Source organism: Curcuma longa, chromosome 1 (genome assembly GCF_044706935.1).
Source record: "Curcuma longa cultivar G26 ecotype Majalengka, Jawa Barat chromosome 1, ITB_CL_G26_1.1, whole genome shotgun sequence".
In the NCBI taxonomy this organism is placed as follows: domain Eukaryota; kingdom Viridiplantae; phylum Streptophyta; class Magnoliopsida; order Zingiberales; family Zingiberaceae; genus Curcuma; species Curcuma longa.
Window position 1 is genome coordinate 19,903,223 of NC_133861.1, and position 24,476 is coordinate 19,927,698.

The 24,476-nt window shown below is 36.5% G+C and overlaps 3 protein-coding genes, 1 non-coding gene and 1 pseudogene across 4 annotated transcripts; all 5 read right to left on the reverse strand.

Moving 5' to 3' along the window:
• Positions 1-599: 599 nt before the first annotated feature.
• Positions 600-3,949, reverse strand: LOC141825690 (protein LNK1-like; annotated as a pseudogene).
• A 2,876-nt stretch (positions 3,950-6,825) lies between these two features.
• On the reverse strand, positions 6,826-15,345 carry LOC141842789 (aspartic proteinase-like protein 1). Its single transcript, XM_074730792.1, has 10 exons — positions 14,778-15,345; positions 12,305-12,437; positions 10,093-10,325; positions 9,779-10,006; positions 8,898-9,036; positions 8,756-8,829; positions 8,583-8,682; positions 7,713-7,776; positions 7,551-7,622; positions 6,826-7,104 (listed from the first exon to the last, which is right to left on the reverse strand). The coding sequence occupies exons 1-10, from the start codon at positions 15,071-15,073 to the stop codon at positions 6,881-6,883; spliced, it is 1,563 nt and encodes a 520-aa protein (XP_074586893.1). The 5' UTR covers positions 15,074-15,345; the 3' UTR covers positions 6,826-6,880.
• A 539-nt stretch (positions 15,346-15,884) lies between these two features.
• Positions 15,885-15,956, reverse strand: TRNAW-CCA (transfer RNA tryptophan (anticodon CCA)). The gene has a single exon. It is a non-coding gene; the product is annotated as a tRNA-Trp (tRNA).
• Positions 15,957-16,305: 349 nt separating this feature from the next.
• Positions 16,306-20,793, reverse strand: LOC141842265 (uncharacterized). The gene is made up of 14 exons (XM_074730481.1): positions 20,359-20,793; positions 20,197-20,237; positions 19,773-19,842; positions 19,546-19,694; positions 19,348-19,440; positions 18,192-18,262; positions 17,766-17,827; positions 17,603-17,666; positions 17,424-17,508; positions 17,210-17,336; positions 17,035-17,121; positions 16,737-16,792; positions 16,568-16,644; positions 16,306-16,525 (listed from the first exon to the last, which is right to left on the reverse strand). Exons 1-14 carry the CDS (start codon positions 20,432-20,434, stop codon positions 16,342-16,344), a joined length of 1,242 nt encoding a protein of 413 aa, XP_074586582.1. The 5' UTR covers positions 20,435-20,793; the 3' UTR covers positions 16,306-16,341.
• A 1,861-nt stretch (positions 20,794-22,654) lies between these two features.
• LOC141845206 (uncharacterized) lies at positions 22,655-23,171 on the reverse strand. Its single transcript, XM_074733265.1, has one exon. The coding sequence runs from the start codon at positions 23,118-23,120 to the stop codon at positions 22,800-22,802; it is 321 nt and encodes a 106-aa protein (XP_074589366.1). The 5' UTR covers positions 23,121-23,171; the 3' UTR covers positions 22,655-22,799.
• Positions 23,172-24,476: the final 1,305 nt, after the last annotated feature.

The window sequence follows — 24,476 nt, forward strand, 5'->3', positions numbered from 1 at the left end:
TTACCGGTTTTCAGTTGTGAAATTCACTAAAATTAACATTTTTGGGTTAAACGTTTGGTGGATAAAAATAATTAGAAGTACAGTTTGTTCTTTATAGAACGGCGAACTGTTAAATTTTTGATAAATTGTACCTTCTTTTAACTATATTAAGTGAAGGATTTAGGAAGTAAGTAACTTTTAGAATAAAATTAATGAATATAATTATAAATTTTGCTATGTATTAAAACTAATACATTGTCCTTTTAAGGACATGTAGCTCCTTTTACTCTTCCACTGTTCCTAAAACATCTCCCAATGAACTCTGAGCACAAATGAAGTTCAAACGACCAATCGACATTACAAACATGGATGAAAAGTTTTGTTCAGGAAAAGGATTATAACCTCCTCTTCCAAACTTAAAACGAACTCATAAATTTATTTACAGTAGAGATTGGTGTTGGTGACAAGAAAACATAATTAAAAATACTGACAATTCTGTGTTCTGTTGCTTCAAACATAAAAGCTCAAACCACATCGTGAATACTTACTCCCACACAATGCACGCAAACATGAAGGATACTTGGAATATGACCGCCTACGGGCTACGGAGACGATTCAACAGTAAATAAATGGCATTTACATCTGTGTGAGCATCAAACGTGTTATTTATAGCTCAATAAAATTGAACAAAGGCTGTAATCCAAAACAACTGGATAGAGATCTGTCAATAAGGTTTTGCCACTCAATATATACAATATTTGAGCCGGGTGTAAGAAGTTCCCAGCATGAATTGACGGTAAGCAAGATCAACATATATAGGTCGTACATTCATGTGAGACGAATGATGTAGCATCATCAACGGATTAAGTTGCGGTCTCTGGTGCTCTGTGGAAAAGCAGGTGCGCTACAGACCGATCAATGGGATTACTCGCCAGTCTCTACGCCCATATATTCGACAGATCTGGTAAACACAGCGAAACATTTCAGAAGAAAATGGGATCTGCACAAAATGCCTTTTAAAAAGGTTAGACAGCAAAACATTTCAGGAAAAAATGTAATTTCACAAACATGTCTTTTAGAAATAATAATAATCATGTGGGATGCTTACAGAAGTATATTTTTTTTTAAAAAAAAAACCCTAAATATTAAATAAAAGATCATCTGAAAAAAAGGATTTTGCCAAGTTTTATACTTAGATTTGTGTACCTGTTTGATGTTCCTGTACCATGTATTCCTCTTCTATAATCAACACCTTCAGCATTTGCAGCAGCAAAACTATGTCTCTGTTCTGCACTCCTGGCCAATCGGTATAGGCTGTCTCTTATACAGAGCTTTGTTCTATTTCCAACTGCAGTAAACAAATGTAATTGCATTGAAACATTTACTTACAACCAACGTAGGTAGGACAAAATAACAGATGTAGTAGTTAACTTATGACTTAACGATTCTTGTTTTAGATAATGTATCAGTGGAAGAGCTCCCACCTTTTATGATGAAGGTGGATTTTGGACCCATGACCTCACATTGTGTGAATACTGTGATTTCCACCCACATTGTGAATTTTGAGATTGGGGAGTGAACTAGTAATCTGAAAGAGATTTGATAGATGAATAATTGCAATAGTGAATTAGAGTCCAATGGCAAAGATAGGTTCGGTATAACCAATCCTAAAAATAGTAGGACTCATGACTTTTGTATTACTTACAATCACAAGTATAACAAGGGACAAAGTATGTAAAACAAATAGAGTTACACAATTGTATAAATAGCAACATACCTGACCTATGACACCCTGAAGCTGCTGGAAACTGATAATTTTAACAGAAATATCATCTGGAAGACTGAAGCCATTAATGGGTTGTTCCCTACTGCAGAATCCATATCTTTTTCATGAAGCTCTATGTTGTATTTCCTTGGTCATTGTGAATGTTTTGGCCAAAATTATCATACTGTTTCCTAACTGAATTACCCAGCTCTAGTGGTCTTATGTTTGGCCTATCTACCATTTCTTCCAGTTTCATGACAGAATTATTTAACAAAGCATCAGGTACTTTCCCCATTCCATGGAAAGAGTCATTGATAACAGGAGCTGAGACTTCAAATGATGAGGAAGGATCTTGTTTACAATCAGTAACAGTGCTGGATGCTGACTGCAAAAGAAGATCCTGGTATAGATGTTTGTTGTCCACATGAAAATCAGGATTTAAGGACTGTGTGAAACTTGAAGAGTTTGATTTTGCAAAACAATCTTGTTTTGAATGAAGCTGAGCAGGATAAGTTGCAAGACCTGTAAAAGAAACATCATACTTCCACATTGGCCATTGTTATACGTGGAGAGGATAAAAAGTACTACCAAAGTATTGAAATAAAACCTTTTCCTTTCACATCAGATGAGAATTGTCTATTGAGCTGCTGGGTTTGAATGTCTATCTGTGGCTGCTCATATGACAGAGAGATATGTAAGTTAATGGGCATCAATTATTAATGTTTCTTATGGACAACGCCAAGGTTACAATATATTAATTTGACTTGTGGTAGTTGAAGGCTCCAAACTTTTCATGATATTTAAAAAGAACTCTCTTTACAACAACCAAAATGATGGCTTGAAGTTAGTTTAACCAGGAAGTTAGTTTCCATGACATTAGATTTCAACACAACCAGTTAGCTAAATCACAATAATATTATGAAAAACAAAATATAAAAAGCAAACAATTAGAACATAGCTTAGGGTTTATCCTGTTTACCTCATGTTCACCCAAATTATTAGTGCTAAATGGTGTTAGAGATGATTTATTCTTGTCCTCTCCACCACCATCATATGCCTTCAAGAACAACATACACAAATTTTAAGAATCAAAATCTCCGCAAAAAATAAATGAATGTAGCTACTTCAGTAAGACATCAAAAGAATGTGGTTGTCTAAAAACCTGTTCTGTGTTTGACTTGAAGGACTGGTGGGTCAAACAAGATTGCTTATGAGTATCAATCTGAGGTGTTTTACATTCATGCAAGCACCGACTGTTTTCACAATACCTGAAGCATTCTCCAATTCTTTGAATTCTAGAGTTGAAGATTCGAAGCCTGATGTCAATGTATCTTCTGGACCAAACATGTCATTTGAGGAAGATAGCCATGATGGTCCATCTGTATTGCTCCATTGTCCAAATGTGGGGTCACAATTTCTCCAAGAGAAACAAAATAAAATGAAAATGATGGTCAATACATCAAAATTAAAACAAAGAATAGAGTTGTGGTATACAATACCAACTCTGACCTACCTGAACATTTGATCAACGTCCTCAAAATTGCTGATATCTGACCAATCATAATACAGAAGATCATTTTCTTGATCATTGTCATTTGCAAACAAAGTAATTTTGGAGTGGACTGAGCTATCATTCTCAAATGACAATTGGCAAATGCCCATTTCTTCCTTAGCATTCCTACTTGCACCAGGATTGCTTGAGCTGCACATCTTGTTTTGCGAAGTTGTATTGTTTTGTGACATTAGGCCTTGACAATCCCCTGGCACAGAAAAGGAAAGACCCATAAGTAGAGTGAAGGGATAATCTGAGGGTGGTATGCAGTCTTGATGACTATATAAGGGACAAACCTTTCGCTATACTGAAGCTTTCATTTTCAAGAGAAGGGCAAATAATTGTTCCTTGTTTTCTCCAAGCAGAATCTTTGTTCTTTGACACTTTGTTCCCTGCACTATTTCCAATATCAGTCTCTGTACTTTGATGTGCAACAATGAAGTTGCCTGGTTCTAGGGACTCTTCCACTGGTATGCTACCTCCATCAGACAATCTACAATCGTCGTTCTCACCAATATTACCAAAAACAATGTCTTCAATCTGGATAACCAAAGAAACATCTTACATTGCCACTATAATTGGACAGAAAAACAAACTTTCAGAAGACAAAACTTGATAACATTTAAAAATATCATTTTCCTTGGAGTTACCATGGATACAAAAGCGACAAGAAGAGTTGCTCTTTATGGTAATGAATCAATCTATCATAAATATAAAGAAAACAAGCTAGTATAGTCAGCACAGTAATAGCCATTGATGATATTATTAACAACTTTCACATTGCAGATTCCTTCATGGTAAGAAAGAAACAGGATTAAAATTTCATTTGTGAATTTTCAAGCAAGCACAGTACTTGTGTTTAGACAAATTTACAAAAATAATGAATGCTGAATTATCAAATAAAAGAGAATTCTCATTTTTCTCGAATTGCTTGGCTCTAACACTTCCCCTGCCACTGTCAGTTTGTTATAAGGTAATGCTCTGTTGGTGCAAAATTTTCTTCAGCTTAGAGTTTGGCAAGCACCTAGGACACCAGTGCTCTCAAAGTTTGTAGCGCACAAGATTAGTCACATATCAAAGTATGAACTAAACTGTCTACACCAAATTAGTTGATTAATCATCGATATCAAACAGGGAACTAAATTGCTTAACCCAAAATGACATGCTCGTTAGTTTTCTTCACTCAGGAATAACAGTCAGGCTACCATCGACTTCCTGGAAACAGATTTTCTTAAAGATTTTTTTAAAAAAATATAAATTAGGAATTCATGAAATATTAATTAACTGCTTAATAAATTACAATCCCGCCAATTTCCGAAGCTAAGATCCATGTTAAAGACCTAAAGAAAAAGATAAACCTAACTGTAGAAGAGAAAGAATCAGTCAAAATTTAAGCAAACCACAAAAGTAAATGAAATACTCATCCAAAATGAAATTAAGAATACAATATTAAAAGAAATACACAAGGGATCGGACCACCTAAAGAAAAATGAAAGAAACTATACCTCGGCTTGGTTCCAATCATCCATCTTCAGCATGGAACGGAAACTATAAGCCTCCCCGAATCCAAATTAGTCTTTCCTATGGAAAAAAAATATAAATCATAACATCAAAGCGGCTCTTGTTTTCTGACTACGAAAAATTCAGACCAACTACCGAATCGAATCTTCCGGAAATCAAGCTCAAACTGAGCTAGAGAACCAGAAACAAGCAACTAAAAGGGCGACAAGGAGGGTTGCAGAATCCTTACTCTAGATCAGTAGATCCACAGCACAGCGCGATATACTACTCGTCTCCTCTTCCTGCTAGCTTTTTTTTTTCCTCTCTCTCTATCTCGCTCTCTGAATATCTTTCTTTATGGTTTGCGAAGATTAGAAGTGGGAAAAAATTGGGGCGGCTTTTCTTCGCCTGCTTTATAACAAGAAATTACACGACTGGCACGAGGAGGGCGGGAAGTGGACCCCGACGACGGACTCGTGGCGGCACCACCCGAAACACTGCGGGCCCCGCCGGGTCACAACTCGTGGCTGAGAGGAAGCGAGCGAGATACGCTCCGCTCCCGCTTGGCGGTGGCCCATAGCCGCAAACACAGAAGCCACTGCACTTCTCATACACACGTAGCGGTCCAGCCGCGTACCGTAACGGGCCCCTTACTTTACAGGTGAGAAAATATACAAAACGTGCCACGTGTAGTACCTCCCTTCACTATCTTATAAAATTCATCATTTCAACCATTTCACACAATCACTTATACAATCAGAAATAAATCAAATAATTATAGTTGACATCCAAATTGTACGAGAAAAATATTATCTTAATTTCATCGAGAGATTTGATTCTTATTCACTTTAACAAATGTATCATGTACTAATCAATTCAATTATACTCCGAAGGCCAATGTGCTATAGATTATCATTTTTTTATACAATCAGATAAATCAAATAACTATAATTGACTACTACGAGGAGAACATTATAATGTCGAAATTTGATTTCGTCAGAATTATGAACCCTTGTCTTCTTTTGTAATTCTGTTGTATCGTAACCAACTCAGCTATACCTCAGAGGCGATCCTGTTTACCTTAATAGAAGAAAGTGGGGAGAAAAATACGTCCAAGTGACACAAAGTTCCTTCCTCTTATGAGCCTCTTATTTTTCTTCTGGTAAACATAGGTCAGTGGTTAGCCATGCAATGCTAATGTTGCTTTTGCATTTCACATTTGGGGTATTGTAATTGAATTATCAAATGAGGAAGCCAAATATTGGTCTGTGGCTTCTCTTTATTTTTTTCTCCTCTCAAGCATGGTGTGGTGAAAGAGACAGTGTATTTTTCTCAAGTAATTTGGATTTAAAATTCCGTAACACATATATAACTTTTGAATAACTAATGATATTGAGACGTTATATTAGGAACCATTTGGTATTAAAAAAAAAGTGGTTTCTCTTTTCATGTGAGATATCTAATAAGTACAATTTAATATAAGGTTCCAATAATGGAATAAATGTCATGTGGCGTCTCTTTTCATGTGAGATATCTAATAAGTACAATTTAATATAAGGTTCCAATAACGAAATAAATGTCACCGTTTGATGACTGAACTGGAAGGGGCGAGATATCATTCCGAACTATAAATACACGTAATGAGCATTTTCATGTATGTCTTCAGAAAATACATATATCATTCCGAACTATTTTAAAAGCGAACTGCTTTTATCGCAGTTTTGTTTAGGTGTTTTGTGAATCCACGTTTAATTTTGAGAAATCCTTTAAACTTTTTAATATATTTTTTCAACTTTAATTCTTAGGGTAAACTAATTTGGCGAGTTTGTAATGCATTTTATAAAATAATTTCAACGAATTATAGTGAAAGTTAAATCTGGAACGCGACGAGAATCGTAGAAAGGGCGTTATGATAATACCAGATACAAAGAGCGATGTAGGTGTGAATTAAGGATGAAGATATATGAATACTAACCACAATAAAGTAACTCCAATGACAGCAAAAAACACATTGGACCACGTGAAGGCATAATTAAATAACAAGATTTACATCACTATTTAAGGAGTATCCATTTCAAGCATCATCAACCTATTGCAAACACAGCGATCAGCAACAAAAAAGAGTACCAGCCCTTCGTTCCTTCCAAACCAGGTGATGCATTAGCTGTCGGCGTCCGTCCGGCGACCGCAGGGGAGATGATAGTGCCCGGCGGGGAACGATACTGTTCATTTGTCGGCAATGGATTCTCTGGCCTGTTATGCGGTGGTGAACCTAAGGGCAGCTGCCTGCTGTTGTCAAGAGCATGACCTGCACAAACAGATGGTCAAGTTTTCTTTGATAGAAATCTAGAGACTGTTGGGCATTCGGAACATTGGAGTTATCAATGGCCAAACTAACTCAACCTGGGCAAGTCAGTTAAAATTCGATGTGACTAGTCTCATGAAACCCAAGTTATTGGGGGATTTTGGGCTATTTGTTTCTTTATAATTTGTGTGGGATTTTGGGTTCAGGAATTTTCCCAAATCAAAAGAATCATACTATGTGGGATATTGGATCGCCGACAAGCGTCTAATTAACTATGAAGCACAAGGACATCGAGCCACAAAGTAAGAGTGTTTGGGCAAGTGCACTGGCACTAGTATGTAGAATTAAAACTACAAAAATTGGCCAACCTCCAGAAGCATTTTAAATAAATAGCCTGTGGTAGACAAATAGAGAAATCAACCAAAGACAAAAGGCACAGAATGACTCACAATCAGATTGGGACCATCCTAACTTCAGATTCTCTCTATCGAAGACCATATGATAACCTGTCATAAAATTCTCTGAAACCACAGAATGAACTCTCTTAGGAAAATAAAGAAAGTAAATGAAACAAAAATGGAAACAATTAAGTTTGCCAATTGAATGCTCACGGCCAATTGTTCCAAGATACTCTGGTGATGACTGTAGAGCTAGGCAAAATGCAGCGAGTTCCCCCTGTAAAATAAAATCTCATATCCTCTCTCCACTCATACAGAAAAACTGAAGCTGAGTTTACAAAATTTTCCTTTTGCTCATTTTATATGTTTCGACTTATATTGCAACAGGCATTAAGAAAATTGGCATAGGCATTGGCAGCAAACAATCAGATGTTTGACAAAGCTAATATTAGACATTTTGACAACCTAATCAGCTCGAACTTTGCTTAAATAATTCAAACAATACAAAGATATTTTCAGCCATTTAAATTTCAATACTCAAAAGTTACCCTACACAAAATTAAGGCACTACCTCTGTGTGTGTGTGTCAACAAAACTAATACAACTTACAGCAATATCAGAATTTGGACAATGACAGCAATAAACAAAAACTAGAATACATAATAAGAAATAAACATGCAGTACCACAAATTTGTAGGTTCCTGGCAAATGATAATTTCTATTTCATTGAGGGGCAAATTCAGATATTCAGTAGCATTAGTTGGAATTTTTCAGAAGCTTGTTTCGAGGTAAAGTTAAGTGTTCAAGCAGTAAAAGGAAGGCAATTTTCAGCCGTTCAAATTTCAAGATTGACGAAGCTACCGAATACATTTTAAAGGTATTCCCTTATTCTTTATACTTATATATTAGACAAATCCAGTTGTAAGTATGTCTGTATGCTTATATATTTACAGTATCAATGAAATTGATAAAATCGAAGTAAAGTTAGAATTTGGATAATCATAGAGATAAACAAACACTAGAAGACAATGGGTAGAAGCACATTTGCAAGATTATCAAGTAGTAGTTCAGACAAAGCGGCACCTCTTTGGTGTAAATAGGATGAATAGGAGTCATAGCCACAAAGCTCTTGTTGCCACCAAATATCAATGTCACCTTCGGCACACCAGGTATCCCAAGAGGGCTGTTACAAAAGCAGCAAAACTGAGTAAATGGGAAAAGAAACCAGAACAAGCTCCATAATAGAAGCAACTCACCTGGCTTCATAACAATATTCCCAAGTAGATTCACGACTGGTAGCAATCCTTGAAACATTAACTTGTCTGTCAAACTAATCAAACCACAGACATGTTAATCTCTAACAAAGGAAATATGGGTTGACACAAATGAAAAAAGTACCTCCATAGAAACTCTCTTGTATATACTATCAGGGAGAAAGGTGAAGGAAGATCCACTATCAACTAGTGCATGAAAGTTGGTATTTACAGGACAATGAGATCCAATGCAGAAACTCTCCACCGCAATGGCATAAGTTTCACTGAGACAAAATCAGGACCAGTAAATGTAATGAGAAGTACCACAACTAAGGGTTTACTTGTGATTCACACACCAGATGGAAGGAAGGTAATGCAAATGGCTGTGAGATGGCATGTGCATGCAACAAATATGTGTAAATGGATAGTGTTTCATCGCCCATGCACTTGTGGAGCTCAATTCAATTTCTGTTCATTGCTCCCAAGCAACATGCTGCTCAAATTGTAAACATATGCAATATATGCACCAGACCATCGCCACTTGCATGTGTCACATCAGATCCAGATGGTTGATGACTTCTATATATCATGTGTGAATCACCAATACACCCTAAAAATATCTGAATAAAGGATAATATTTTTTTCAAAAAAAATGGTGTATTTTGCACTAACGAGGGTTTAAACTGGAAAACAGAGGCTTGGTGGAGTAAATACCACCACCACTACTCCTACCACCAAGCAGGGGTGGGCTCCAAACCAAGGGAGAAGTAACAAGTCAGTAAAGATACAGCATAATCAATGAGCTACGGATGAAACTAGGGAACACATTTGACACTACAAACAAAGTAATGCATGGTGAGAGGACAATAAGGTGTAACTTGGTTTTTCTTTGAGTAATAATTTCAGATGCCTATATTCATACAGTAATTAACATTTGCAGGCATAGAAAAGGAGTTCTGAAAACAGTAGTAATGGAACAGTGGCTCAGAAATAATAATAATATGATTTATCTGTAAACAAACATACATTTTTCCATCCACAGCAATAAAAGACGTAGATTGTTGAGTTAAAGGGCCTTTGTCTCCAAACAATATTCTCCCAGAATCATCATCCCGAAAACACAAAGAGAAAGAATCATGTATCAATCCAGTTCTTGCAAGAAAGCTTGGAACTGAAACAGCTCCAAACCCCAAACCAAGAAGGCCATCAGGAGCAACTCCATCCAAATAATAACCACTTTGCACCCTACCACAGCTGGCTCAGGAGCACAAAATCATGTTAAGAAACTTGTGAAAGAAGCAACTCAGCTACTCAGAATGGGAATAAATAAATAAGCCTACCCTATCAGGACTGAAGCGTTCACCAACAGTCGATTCTCACTAGAGGCCAAGTGAAATTTATCCTCAACCAACAAACCCGAACTGGATGTATTTTCTGTACTGTAGTTGATATTATATGGGCAAGGGTTTTCTGGATTATCACAACTCGATTGCGAACTACAAAGCTCATTATTGCAGGAGAGATATTTGCTGGTTCTTGATTTGGCTGGATTGTACATGCTAAGATCTTTATCCTGCACAATAGATGTTCCATATAAAAGGGAGCACCTGCCAATCAATCATTGGAATTAAGTGCTAAACCTGCTGTGAAATTTAAACCGAACAGTCCTTTGTTTTTTTGTCTACAGCAAAATTTACTAATCCAATACATAGTTGGCAATTAATCAGGAATATACATGCTCATAAATCACAAGAAATAGAAAACAAACACATGTGAAACAACAAATAGTTACTGCTACAATTTCTATACACACCTACATAAGATCGAAACTAAATTAAAAAAAAAACATGTTACAACTTTGTGAAACATCCTTTAGTCAAACCAACAATGTACATAATATCATAGAGATTATAGTGAAAATTTGGCAGGAAATGAAATAGCATAATCAAAATCTTACACATCAAAATACATGGATACACTAATTAACATCTTACACATTACTACACTGTAACACATACAACTATAAAAAATCGAAAATGAATCACAACCCTGGGGGAAAATTAGAGGTTTGAGGTCAAAATTCTTGTGATCATGATCGTCAATCATAATTTTCAATAATGTTAGGTTGTCAGCCGTTACAGAACCATCCATGTCCTTTGAAAAGAGCTCAAACATGCTGCAAAGTAGCCAAAGGGTTCTACACTGTTCTGGAAAAGCAATGGTAAAAGAGCTAGTCCATTGTTATAAGATCAAATTAGCAACTTGGAACATGGAACTATTATTGGTGATGAAGGGTTTCACTATTATTGCGAGTCGGTGCAGGTAAAGAGAAAAGTCATTTGTTTTTGCCAAGGATAGCAAATTTGTCATAGAATTAGGATAGCAAATTGAAAGGGAACACTATTAGGGGTACATGCAATTAAGAGAAAAATAAACATAACATTGAAGAAACAAAATGATAGGAACTATTTTTGGTGATGAAGGGTTTCACTATTATTGTGAGTCGGTGCAGGTAAAGAGAAAAGTCATTTGTTATAGGATTAGGATAGCAAATTTGTCATAGAATTAGGATAGCGAATTGAAAGGGAACACTTTAAGGGGTACATGCAATTAAGAGAAAAATAAACATAACATTGAAGAAATAAAATGAATTAGAGAGGAAAAAAGGTAGCACAAGTTTCACAATTTCACATACCAGAAAAGTTAAACATAACAATGTAGTATTATGATACATAACAATGATAAAAATAATGTTATTTGTTAGATAATGTATATGGATGCAACCCTCCATTTCCATGAAGGCAGGTTTTGAACCCAAATGTAATACTAAGGTAAAGGCAATGTTGATGCCCGCCTCCCACCTAGGCAGTCGCCTCGGCCGTCATATAGAACACTGTTGATAATACAGATGTCATGCGCAATGAGATGGGAAAAAAATAGAGACACGACAAATAGAGTTGATGATGGTGTGAGAAAGCACAAAAGTTATTACTCTAAAAATGATAAAAATTTAATGATTGACACAATCATAAAAAAATAAGAAAACATAAAAGGTGCAAAATAACTAAAAGTGACACCAAAAAATTATTAAAGAATAAATAAGATTTAAAATATGACAATAGTTATGACAACCTAAGCAATAAGGATGAGGAGAATGATATCAGCAGAATATTGACATTTTTATAGCAAAAGATCAACAACATACTTCCTTTAAGGCAAAAATATACTTCGAAACTACAACTTCCACTCAAAACATAAATCTTTAGTACCAAACTTTATGTCCAGATATATTTGAATTTCTTGATGCATTTGCCCATTATTAGTAAATATTCTCGAGCTAGCTAACAATATTCATAACTAAAAAAATCTGGGACTTAAAGAAACATTTTAAACATGGTGTATTAAAATAATATGGCAAGACAATTTAATGGAGACCAAAATAGAAACGAAAGGTAATTAAATAGTATGAAAAACAAAACCTAAAGGCATGGAAAGTTTGCCACTACAACCCAAATTGCCTTGTACAGGGGGTCACAGTACAAATTTGCCTACCAAACTGGGATAACCAGACAATGGAGCACATCGAATGCAATCACAAGGAACCCATAGCAAGTCACTTCCAGAATCCAGCGCAACAAGAAAAGACACATTAGGTGTCCCTATATTGATCCAAGTGTAGTATAACCTGCCAATCAACAAGAGATGATAAAACTCTCTGATGTTAATTAAACAGCAACGTTGACTAGAATGGAAGGGCTATAGTAAGAAATGAAAATGTTAATACAAAATGGTATAAAAATAATACTCTACAAAGTGTTGCAGAATATAGGGTTATCTGCTGTCTACACTGAATAAAATATATGAATAAAGTACTATCAATATACAAGTGCATGATCTACAGCAGCCTATTATTCCCAAGAGTATCATGAAATTTTTTGTTGTCATCAACATATGATAGGCATGTATCCACGTCATAAAAAGGATAAAGAATGAATGGTAAAAAGGAGAGAAACTTCTAGAGTTATCAGTTACTATCATATGCTCCATGTCTTTTAAAAGTTACAAGAGAGTGATAAAATAGCTATAGTATATTGGTTGTAATGCTGGACAGTAAAGAAATAAGGGCGAAAAAATTATGCAGATTTGCATGGTTACCGAAAAAAGCTATCAGTTAAGAAATAAGCACAAAAAAATTGTGCAGATGTGCAGGGTTACTGAAAAAGCCATCTAAAAGAAAAATATTACTTGTGAGCAAACAAGGACAGCTCGAGTAGATGATAAATCAGAGAAAATGTCTAAATGATATAAACTTAATCAAAGACTATGCTTAAATTCCGTTCAGATGAGATCCTATAATGAAGGTATCCAAGCTTAGATTATAACACACAGAAGTAAAACTCATATTCTATTGAAAAAAGAATCTCATCACCGTCAGGAGAAATGCAATCTCCTTACAGGGCCTTCAACTGGCCCTTCTAGAGGTCACAATCTCAGCATTGGCTCTCAATGACACCCTCATTTGTGGTTATCGGGGATCAAATATTCCCATTTCCTGTAAATATTTATGTGCAAGGCATGGGGTTACTTGGTCCCTAATAGTGTGTATGATTAATGCGAGGGTTCTCTCTCCTGCAGGCTACTCCCTAGAGTAGGTGGAACAGACAAAATGACACCATAAGTCATTCTTCCCTCACTCAGACACCGGCTACCTCCTCTGGGGGAGGATTAGTTTTATCCTAGCTTTTGGCAGTGAACATCAAGAACACACACTACAATCATTCTACCTAAGCCGAAGGATGAGACAGTTAATAATAAAAGGAAAATGGGAGGAGGAACTGAACTCCAAGACAAGAAAACACAACAAATTCAGATCACAGAAAGACCAACACATGCAACTTCAGGTCAGGATGCTTATGTACACACAAGAGTGAAATCTATTTCCCAAGGCACAACTACTTTGGAGTACCTCATAAAACCAGAAAACTAGTGTGAGAGCGACAACTTATATTCTCTTAATGAAATCAGGTCATGAGAAATCTACAATTAATCCATTACCACCTGACAGGGTCAAAGGAAAGCCAATTGGGGCTTGGGAATGCCCTGTAGATTGAAGAACCAAGACAGCTATGAATACAACACTCTGTCAAGTGGGGGGTTACATGTGTACCATCTCTTCCTCAAGAAATTTGACTGAGATGGTCCCATATGAAGTTAGACAAATTGTATCAATTATAAGAAAGTTCTAAGGAGTAGAGTGAGGCCAAAGAAATTTCTATTTAATGTCATTAAAAGTAATTAAAAATCTACGGATATTACCAACAAAATAACATCATATAGAACTAACGGTGAGCCAATATCTATATAGACTACTCCAAATGCTTGAGACCCATTACTTTTTGCAGTTTTGTTGTTGTTGTCCACTTGTCAATACAAGGGGAATATTTTAAGTTCAGCATGCTTCAATAGGAGATGATTTTTTCTTAGATACCGTAAGATATTTATAGTAAAATTCCTCTAGCAAAGAATCTTTGACCTGTAAAAAATTAAACATGAGCATAATTGATTTCAAACTCGTAGTCATAGTATTTCGGTAGACTAAATAATATTCCATGAACCAGAGACAGCTTCTTTACTACTTGGTGCAGCAATTGCTAGGCCTTTAACTAACCGTGGAATGGAATATCAATTCTTCATTCTTCTATGACTAAAAGTGTCACTTAATTAAAGACAATAACTTAAATACTATAATTGTATAATTCAACCTGGAAAACACCACAAAACCAAAAGTACTTGGGAATCAACACTTCATCGTTAATGTTTGTCCTAACTATTTTGGATCCTACAGATTCAACACTAATTTTGCATCAACACTTACAGGCCGTGAACACCAAGTGCAAATAGCTTCATTTTTTTTTGTTCATGTCCATTTTACTGTCTTCTTCTAAGAAAAGAACGACCAGATGACTCAAAAGCTTGACATTTTGAAGGGAAAACAAAACTTAAAAAAATGAACGAGTTAACTCACCATCCGAAGTCGTTCCCGAATGACACAGTCTCGCTACCATCTGATGGAAACCAAATTTGGTAACGAGTGCCGAGACGCCGCTTCTGCCGTTGGAAATCGTTCCTCGCCAGGATCCCATAATACTCCACGGTCCGCCTGATAGGCCACCCGGGAACCCCTCCACGTGACGCCACTGCCGCACGAGCCTCGTCGGAGAAGCGGTGGATGAGATCCAACGAGAGCGCGGAAGTGCCGCCTGCTCCCCAGGCTACGCAGCTCGCAGAGACCAAAGCGATCAAGATACGAACTTTCTCCATGTAAAATGTGCAGATCTGATGGCAGTGTCCAAATGGGACGAAATCTATGGCCCCCGGAAGAAGCGAGAATGGCAGAAAGAAGCGCGAGCGGGCATGGAGCAGATCCGAGAACCGAAGAAGAAAATATCCGTGTAAGAATGTAGGACAGCAGAGAGGAAGAACTTTGGAAGGGGAAAAGGATCTAGGGCTTTGGAAGCAAACCTTCGCCTGCCTCCTCGATCGAGCCCACGATTTCGAAGAGGAAGAGGTAAAGAGAGAGAGAGAGAGACGAAGTGAAGTGGACGACGCAGCTGTGTACTCTTTTGGTATTCTTATATAAACCTCCCTCTAATGTTTTTCAATAACAAGTCACGCCCTGAAAATTGAGACGTTGGAGTTGGTTACGAGCGAGTGTCGACGCGACCCAGAAAAATGGTTGTTTTGCGAGTCGTGGAATGGATGCGATGGACGGTGCAGATCAATGTCGTAATCTTGGAGTATAACTTGTGTAGTTGTGTCAGGGGAAGTTGTTTTCTTCAAGAAAAAAAAACAAGATGTTATTTTAAATATAAAAAAATGTATTTCTCCTTTTAATTAGCGTGTGGTGGCATTAGTTAGATTGCTGATTCCCGATATACATAAATAAATAAATAGCCAATAAAAAATGGATGGGATGGGAGGGGCAGTGGAGTTCACGTGCATGGCATCTCGTTCCTAATTTGATGGGCATCCTTGGAAACAGATTTGCTGCTGTTACTCGCACAAAAAGAAGAGCTTTTGTTTGTTTTCGTGCAATTAATTAACTGCACATTGATTAAGAAGAAAAAAGACATGAACCCGACGTGAATCGAACACGCAACCTTCTGATCTGGAGTCAGACGCGCTACCATTGCGCCACGGATCCACTTGCTTTAAAGCGAATGAGCTTTACCTTAATGACCTTAGAAATATTAGAAAAGCTATGTATTATGTGAAATGTTTATGATTCGAATTTATTTTTTTAAAGTTACTGTGCTAAGTATTACTTGCCCCCGGCTCAATTCTCGAGATGTGTTTTGATCTATGGCATATAGGCAGACAATAGCAACAGCGAGAAGTTTGTTTACAGAGCTTAAGAAACTATAGGATAATATACATTAACTCGATACTCAGAACGTCATTATCCACAACAAGATGTAGTATAATAAACACTAATTTCCCCTTTAATATCTGGCACTGGATTCTAATGTTTGAAATAAATGTGATTGATCTTATAAACTCACAATCCACTAACTTTGCAATGATTTTGTCTACTTCTGCATCTTGTTTTCAAGAGAGAGAAAATCAAAGTTTCGGAGAAGGGCCTCGTTACGAGGAGTTCCTCTCGCTGCGGCGGGCCTGAAGGCGCGAGAAGAGCCGGAGGCTACGACAGGCTGCTGCAGAACTCTCTGGTAACTACTGGATGGTTGGCTGACGGTTGGAACTACATTGTTCCTTCTGCTCCGCCACGCTTCGTTTGGCTCGACGAAACTCGGCCTGCTGTTTAGCACAGCGACTTTCTTCGAAGCAGTCTCGTGGTGCGGCGACGTTTGGCAGATTTTCTCGCAATCAACCTGCAATTAGAATATTCGATCTGTTGGCATCGAGACAGCATTTGGTTCCAACTGCTTATCAAGATTGAAGTTCTGGCAAGAATGGAACTTACAACTTGTTTTAACAGTAGGAATGCATTATCGGGGAATTTGCGCCTGGAATGATCACCTTGACGGGCAGAGGCCGAGGAATGCCGCCCACCGAATTCTTCAACTGCGCCTGAGAATTGATCACGAATCTTGTGCGCTGCAAATAAAGATAGACAATCCAGAAGACTGAACTTTGTCTGTGATTATGTTAAAACTTCAGAAAAGAAACAAAACCTGGAATTCTTTCAGGCCTCACAAAGGATGCGCCCTGGCCGATGAAACAAAAGATTATTGCACGGCAATGAAAAGACATCGCAAAACTTAAAAACAGCAATACCTGAGGTCGAGGATTCACACAAATCTGAGAATGTATCATATTCCAGTCAAAAATAAAATCAAACTGATATCCTGCGATAGAACACCACGAGAGAAATTCGGTAAGCCAGACAAAGCAGAGGGCATTGAAATATTATAGCATGAAAGTAATTTTATATACCTCGTCGAACATACAGGTCACTGAATAGCCTCCTCAAGTATGAATAATCCGGCTTGTCCTCAAATCCAAGGGATCGACAGTGACGGAAATAATATGTAAATTCTGGCGGCCATGACTCGCAAAGTCCCTAGTTATAATTAAATTAAAAGTAAAGAATAATAATGTAGGTTAATCGAGTTGTTAAGAACTACATGGGAAGAAGACTTTCAATTACCTCTATGGGGGTCAATATTTTCTTTTGACTAATTTTATCATACTTTTGCTTTTTAGTGAAAGCTTGAAGCCCTTGCCAAGGGAGGCTGAAGAGAAAATAAATTATCCAGAAATGTGTCTTAATTATCTAACTGAAACAAATATGATGAAATCTAGACATCGAGAAGAAATGAAGCTAACCTTCCTCTCAAAAAGTACATAAGCACATAACCAAGGGATTCTAAATCATCTCTTCGGCTTGCTTCTGTAGGTACATGTTTAAACATAAAAAAAAAAACTCGAGAAAAATTGCAAAACTGAAAATAGCATTGACAATATTCAAGGTTAAAAAAAAAATGCTCACCAATTCCTAGATGTATATTAATGCTTGCATATCGTGCTGTTCCAGTTAGGCTCTTATTCTCCCTGTAAATGGAAACACGTTATAAAACCAAAAGGCAAATATATATATATATATATCAGAAAGTTTGTGCAGCACAACAGAACATACCTACAAAACTAATATCAGAAAGATGTAAAGATATCAAAACACTAAAACCTACAACAGTTACTAAAATTTTTTAGTAGTTGAAGTGGCTAGTGTCATCATGAATAATCAAGACTGAATTAATAAACTGAAAGTTCAAAGGTAAATTCTTCCAAGATACTGCAAATTAATCCTGTTATTTCTGCTTTATGCAGCACCAGTGTCATAAAAACAATGTACAAAAGGTGTGATCCACTCAAAGCAAGTTTCAAAATTAATATATCAAAATCAAGCTTTTATTACCTATATGGAATATGCTTCTTGGTTTGGTGATCCCTATATCTCTTCGCAAGACCATAGTCAATAATATAAACCTGAGAGTGAAAAAAAAAAGCAATCAAGAAACTTGGAAAGGTGAAAACTTGCTATTAAACAGAATGCCATGCTTAGCCGTTGTGGCAATTTCAGACTAGCATTTCCCTTATGCATACTGAAGAAAGCTATTAAAACTTAAACCATGTTGTGAGCAACGTACTGAATGGCTCACAGCAGAGAAAATGCATAGCAATAAGTTAAGATCTGAGATATCATTGCATTTGACAAGTGTGGCTATGTAAATTAGGTCGGGTCACTTAATCATAGAAATAACATCAATAATAATTATTGAACCAATAGGGAGATTTGAGATTTCAGACGCTATAATGGATTGGAAAAGTCTATCAATTATAATAGAACAATAAAAACCAACATATTTCAAAATAGGTTGTATCAATCTCTATGTCTAAGGAACTGCACAACACTTCTATTAATTGTCCTCTACATAAAAAGGCAAACAAAGAACTTTCAGTTTGACAAAGTACTGCACGAATCCCTCTACCCATGCAACTCTATTTGAGGTAAACTTTCAGTTAAGATCTAGAGCAGTTGAAATGAAAATCTCAGACAGAAAAAACTAAAGGGAATTGTTCAGAGAATGAGGCTGACTAGCAGCACTTGAATGGACAAAAAGGCAGACCGGTGAGCTATTATGAGAAGTGAGAACTGAGGACCAATTTAGATACATTGGTTCTGCAATTTAGACTGTCAAGAAGGACATTCTGCATTCCACCTTTCGAAAAAAAAATAAAAGAATAAGAAAACAACTTCCCTTGGATCACGACTGAGAAAACTCAATCGAACTTGACAAAATTCAACCATTTTAATATAATTACAAATATAAATAATATCAAAATTAAAATTTGAGGTATTCTGAATTGTCACTAAAGGTAGTTGTTTCATGGTTCTTGCTAACAAGAGTAACCTGGAACTTGCTGCCAGCATATAAAACAATATTGTGATCATTATATCTTTGTGCAATATATTGAGCTAGAACTCCAGATGTTCTCAGTTGCAACTATGTTTAGCAAAACATTTCATCCTAACTTGTGTAATCAATATGCAGATTAAGTTATAGACGCACCTGCGTTGCTCGACCAAGCCCCATAAGAAAGTTGTCAGGCTTTATATCACGATGAAGAAAACCCTTTGAGTGCATATACTCAACCCGAGTTATCTGAAAATATTATGGCAATGCTTCAGAAGTCTCTTTTGCCAGAGCTATGAAAAAATTAGTCTGGAAATACTGGAGCTAAAATCTAGGGGGAAATGATCCACGTACCAACTGATCAGCAAGCAATAGTACGGTTTTCAATGAGAATCTCCGGTCACATAAGTTGAATAGATCTTCAAGGCTAGGACCAAGAAGATCAATGGCCATGATGTTATATTCTCCACACACACCAAACCATTTCAGCTTGGGAACTCCATCTTTAATGAATCACAAACCAAAATTACCATTGTGCATAAGCAAACAAAAAGAATACTACTTACGGTTCAACAACTTACTTTCTCCTTGGAGAAGAGCATACACTTTCGCTTCATACTGAAGCAGAGGATTACTAGATTTCAGTGATTCCTGGCAATTTGAACCATAAGTAGTAAAGTGTCAAGGTATGTTGGGAACTCTAACGAACTACTACAAGCTAGAGAAAAATTGAAGTACAGGAATCTAACCAATATTATACATGTTAACTAGAAAACTGAATGCCAGTAAACAAACACATTCAAACCTTAATCTCTAAAGCACTATGTAAATAAATGTATATGTATGATGGTATGACAAAAATGGGCGAACGAAGCATTACTTGAACATGTGTAATGTTTGACAACACATTAATTTTAACCGTATCGAGTTCATAGGTGGGTAATGTTCAAAATCCATATATTATAATATAAATGTTTCGACTTTGGACATAGTAACAGCACGTACCAGTTTAAGTGCCACCTTTTCTCCATTTTCTATGTTAACACCTGAACCAAATCAAAGAGGAAAAAACAGGGAAAATGTAAACAAAGATGGAGTCGAAATCAATATGATTCAAAATACAGAACTTTAAGAATGATCCACAAAGACAAGCATAAAATGACATACCGACGTAGAGCTCGCCAAAAGAACCACTTCCAAGCTTCTTCCCAAGCTTAAATTTCCCACCGATAATCTGCTCCATGACTTAAGATCCAATCCAAAGACACCCACAAAAATCAATTGAGAACAAATCTCAAGATCTCTCAAATAATCAAACAAAAAACAAACTGCTATTTCCAAGCGCAAAACACCAGCGTTCCGCCCTACAACTCTCTTCCGCCTTGAAAATCAGAAGAAGGCCGCCGGCGCAATTGCTTTCCGATAACGAATCGAATCAATTTGCAATTATCCCACACAAGCAAAACGCAAAATCCTTCTAATACCGATCAAGAAAATCCACCAACAGAGATCCTTTGATTCTACAACCAGACCCCACACGCCTCGTTGGAGGAACCGAAAGTTCCCACGGAAGGGCCAATTCAATTGAATGCTTCTGCCCGCCAACCAACTTTGATCGAACAAGAAACGTCGGCGCTAGACAGAAACCCTAGAAAACGAAATCTATCAAAATCGATAGTTCCAAGCCAAGCCCGTTCCCGGAATAACGATCGCCAACGGCGGCAAAAGGTGCGCAAATTTCCAAAATCGCGAGAACAATAATATATACAAAACCGCTTGACAAAGTCAACAGCGTATTTATTAACATCAATCATGATTTTCTCAATAAAATAGCAAATTTGTTAAAACGGATTATTTGGAGCTGTTCTTTCTTTTAATTTTTTTTTCAAAAACCATTTTAACAAAGTTTACTTAATTTTATATGTCCCCCTATAATTTAGAATATTATATTTTACCTTTACGGTTTATTAAATAGAAATAAAATTCTTGTAATTTCAACATTACGTTTTATCCGACTTAACTAGGCCCGAGCCTAAATATTCGATTAAAATTGAATCGAATCTGAATCAAATAAATTAATTTTTTTTAATTAATCAAACTGATCAAATTTTTTAATAAAAATTAAACAAACCGAATCGATATTTATCGATTAATTCGGTTAAAAATTGAATTAACTGAACTAACTAAATTTTTTAAATATTATAAAAATTTTATTGATTAATTATGTATTTATAAATTTATTTACTTAAAATTTATAAATTATTTTTTCCTAATTTAAATAATTTGATTTATTCCATTTAATCAAGGAATTTTAAACAATCGAATTAATTGAATTAATTATTTTAAATATATATATATAATTAAAATTTTAAAATAATCGAATGAATTTTTTAATTCAATTGATTCAATAAATTTATTCGATTTAATGTAATTTTCGTTTATGTCTAATCTTATCCATCATTTCATTGTGAAAGATTACTATGCACTTTTTTTCCTTTATTATGCAACAATTTCTTTTTAGCCACTGTAATAAAATTTGTTTCTGTTTTACTACAACAAATAAGCCGATTCAAATAGAATGCTTCAATACTACAAAGAGGAGACTAGAACATGCAACAAAAACGCTGTCATCTAATAATGTACCATCCTAATTGGCTATGCCACTGTTTTCAGGAAGCGAGCAGCGCTGCAGCAAGAGGAGCAGAGTAGGCGAGACGGAGAGGTTTGGCGGCGTTAGAGCCCAGAGGATACGAAACCCTAGCAGCAGCGCACGGACGGACATGACCCCTCGAACTGCGTCGAGTCTTGTGCAAGGCGCAGCTGCAGTTGCGATGATACGGCCGTCTCTTGATCTCGGAGTCGAAGGCAGAGATGCAACCCTCAAGGAGACAGAGAAGCCAGGATGCCTCTGCAACTTTGCCTGCCATCTCTTCTAGCTTATCAGTTTCTTTACAGAGAATGGAATCCAAGTGGGGGTTCTCTAGCTGGAGTGAATATATATCAAGCTTGGAATGGAAGTAAAGTTTACGTCTATATTTGTTTTGGCCTTTTTAAAATTGGTGTTTAAGTTGAAAAAAGGCATAAAGAAATTAGAAATGCTCAAAGGATTTCTTGTTTCTATCGAGCAGGGCCGAAGAAACAATTGTCTGCGGATTTAATTAGTTGAAAAAGAAGTGATGAACAAGTCATGGAGTTGAAGGTTTATTTCAGAGTTTGATCGAAACAGAGGAGGGCAGCGGCAGAAGCTGCATGTTTTGAAGTCCATACCAGTCGACACACGCCAACGCAATCTTTTTCATTTATTATTTTCTTCTTTTCTTTTACTTTCTTTTGCTTTTAGGTTTTATATTTGTGATTTTTAAATTGCACATAACTTAGTCACTATCAATCCCGTTAAACACAAGAACTGAATGAATGAACTCTTAGCCCCTAAAAAATTACTGAGCAGTTTAAATTCTAAAAGTATGGCAAAAAAAAAAACGATAATTCGAAAGTAATATTGATGGAAAACTTCCATAAGATTGGGGTTGATACTAAAAAGAAGGTATTTTGAAGCCGAACTGAAAATTTAGATATACATAAAGACCGGCGAGACAGAGCTTCCAAAATCACCATTGATCTATTAGTTTAACGCATTGATCCATTAACGACGACGACGACGCCCGTTGCTTTGCCACGTGCTCCGCAGCAGCCTTCGCCTTCCCCCCGTCGGCGGAGATCGAACCTGCCGAGGCGACGCGCGTTCGGAAGCTGACGGCCTTGCGGCTTCCGCCACGGCGGCAGGTGGCGTCGGAGGAGGAGCGGTGCAGAGCGCAGCCACAGTTGCGGTGGTACGGGCGGCGGCAGATCTCGCCGTCGAAGGCGCCGATGCACCCGTCGAAGACGAGCTGCTGCAGCAGGAGCGCGTGCTCTGCCGCCGCGACGCCCATCGATCTGCAGTTGGATTCTCACGCCGACGACGATCTATTCTTCTTCCAGTTTGTGAATTTATAATGAGATCGAAGAGGAAGGGAAAGCGGCGAAATATTAATTAATTGTTTTATATATAAATCAAGAAGCTGTCCGTGACTGCATGTGAGTTGTAAAGTAGTCGACGCGCACTCAACGAGGGAACGTGTCCGCCAGAGCCGTCGTATTTACCGGCTACCGACATCTGCTGAGCCCCGCGCGTCGCCTGCACATGCAGAATAATCAAACAAATGCAAAATTTGTTTTGGCATCACTAAAAATAAAAATATATATATTGTCATTCGTTATTCCTTTTATTTTAGAAAATAACTTGAGGCGGCTTAAGGTTAAAAGAAACAACGCCATCATAATTTTTAATTCTTATTTTTATATTTTAATTTTTTTTTTCAATTTGTTTGTCATCATGTTAAGTCCTTTATTTCATGATTTTTTCAAAATATTTTGTATTTTGGAATCGTAAATAAATTTTTTTAGATTGTTAAGATAAACATTCTATGCTCGATACTTAATTTTATAGATTTTTTGGTGGACAAACATTAGGCGTAATGGAGGACATCATTTCGTATATACATATCTTTCGCCTTCTTTAATATGAAATTTCCGACTCCGTCTCTACTAATTACTACTTATCTGACAGAGGAAACAAAATTAATTATACATGATATCTCTCCGGCAGCTCAATATCTGATAAACTGTCACAAGAAAATACAGAGAAAACTCTCACCTAGCCATCAATGTCGAAGTTGCTGCAGAAGGAAGATCAAATTAGATTCCTAGTTTATCTCCATACATCAGAGTATATCAAATCTTCTTTTCTTCCCTTTTTCACTTTTAAAAAGAAAACAAAAGATTTGATTGAGAAATGAGAATGATACAAAAGAGCCACATTGATTTCATCCAAAGTAATTCATCAAAGGAAAAGACATTAATTTTAACTTCATACATCAGAATCAACCAAATCTCTTTTTTTATATATATTTTTTTATTTTCAGTAATATTTTTGCAACTCTCCATATTAAAAGGCATATCTATCTTGTAACTAGAATAATTCAAAATAATACAAATATCTGTTTCTCTCGTAATTACCTATTTGACAAGATCAAGAAAAACATTTGCACTTAACCATAAAAAGATAGTCTTCCTTTACCAATTAACTTTAAAGTTCAGATTGAATCTGACCACAATCATGATGAGTTGATTCGATATTTCAGCATGCAGCGTCGGAATCCAAGTTCTTCACAAGATTTGCCTACTTAGCCTTCCAGCATATGTGACAGTAGCCAACAAACTATCAATCCTGCGCAGCAGAAGCTCCA